General features: G+C 36.1%; 1 protein-coding gene across 1 annotated transcript in view; it reads right to left on the bottom strand.

The window, feature by feature from the left end:
* Positions 1–1280, bottom strand: part of tgm8 (transglutaminase 8) — a gene marked incomplete at its 5' end in the record, with an annotated part of 12026 nt that overhangs the window by 6796 nt on the left and 3950 nt on the right. The window contains 1 exon segment of the mRNA XM_014023966.1: positions 841–992. Coding sequence (XP_013879420.1) covers positions 841–992 — 152 coding nt within the window.

The following is a 1280-nucleotide window of genomic DNA, read 5'->3' on the forward strand; positions in this document are numbered from 1 at the left end:
TATGTGGCTCTAACAAGAGTGGATGAAGCAGAATTAAAAGCCTTCAAAATCAGTCTCACCATCATCAGTATCATTAAAAGTTTCTGGTATTCAAGGCGGCCCTTGAAAAAGAGATCTGAGATCTCAATGGGACTTGCCTGGTAAAATAACGGTAAATAAATAAAATAAATAGCATTCCTCCTCTGTAATAAAGGCATCAGAATCCCACTCAACAACAATCCTCTGTGTCTCATGAGCGCCCCCTCTGGTGGGGAAACTTTTTTCAGGTAGACGGCAGCCATTACAGCTGACCATGTGTTTGTTGTTGTTCCAGGAGCTGCCGGTCGCACATTAATATCATTAGTTCGTTATGCAGGACTGGATTTTTTCCTTTTTTTTTTTCACATCGTGTTGCTGCTTGGATCTGTTACTATCTCGCTCGGAGGCATGAAGGAGTGTTAGAGGTGAGCTCGCTTCAACCGCTTTTTATGACATGGTTTCATTTCTGGACTCAGGGATTTTGAGAATGAGGCAGATATTTCAGTTAAAATACATCAGCAAAAATATTTATCCGAGTATAGTACTACCTCCCAACTTTGTGCATGATTTTATGGATTAAATTTTATGTATTATACTTGAATAAATACGGTAAGTAAAAGTAAAAGTCATAATTTTAAATAATACTTGGTAAAATTACAAATCCTCAAAAAATTACTTAAGTACTTTAACAAAGTAAATGTACTTAGTTACTATAAACCTCTGATTTGTGAAACTTATTTTAGCATCTTAAAGCTTCAGTACATAAAACTCTGACAACAACCAGCTGAACACAGCAGAGAGCTGTAATAATGTCAGACTTACTTCTTCAAATCGAAGCAGGAGCTGTGGTGAATCAAACGGGCACGTTGGAGCATTTCGACCTCCGAAACCATTGCCAGCGTACAGCCTTCCTGTCGCTTCATTCTCTAGGTTGTCAAGGGCGTATTTAAAGACCCTTCTCTCCTCCTGTGTTCCTGTTACAGTGGAAATAAAGCCAAAACACAAGAGTGAACGGACCTCAGTAAGTTTCTATTCTATTCAAACCTTTATTCATTTCATTTAAAAAACAAAAACAAAACAAAAAATATTATACACAACAAAAAACACAAATCCCAACTGAAATGAAAGGAGGCAGGAAGAAGAAAAAAAACCTTATATCTTCCCCTTTTTTCCAAAATTAATTTCAAGCAATAATAATCAAAAAACAAAACAAATTAAAAGCTTCAATTCCTTCTCAAACAACTTTTGATATACATATACAA

The sequence above is a fragment of the Austrofundulus limnaeus genome, unplaced genomic scaffold, assembly GCF_001266775.1.
Source record: "Austrofundulus limnaeus strain Quisiro unplaced genomic scaffold, Austrofundulus_limnaeus-1.0 Scaffold399, whole genome shotgun sequence".
NCBI classification, from domain to species: Eukaryota; Metazoa; Chordata; class Actinopteri; order Cyprinodontiformes; family Rivulidae; genus Austrofundulus; species Austrofundulus limnaeus.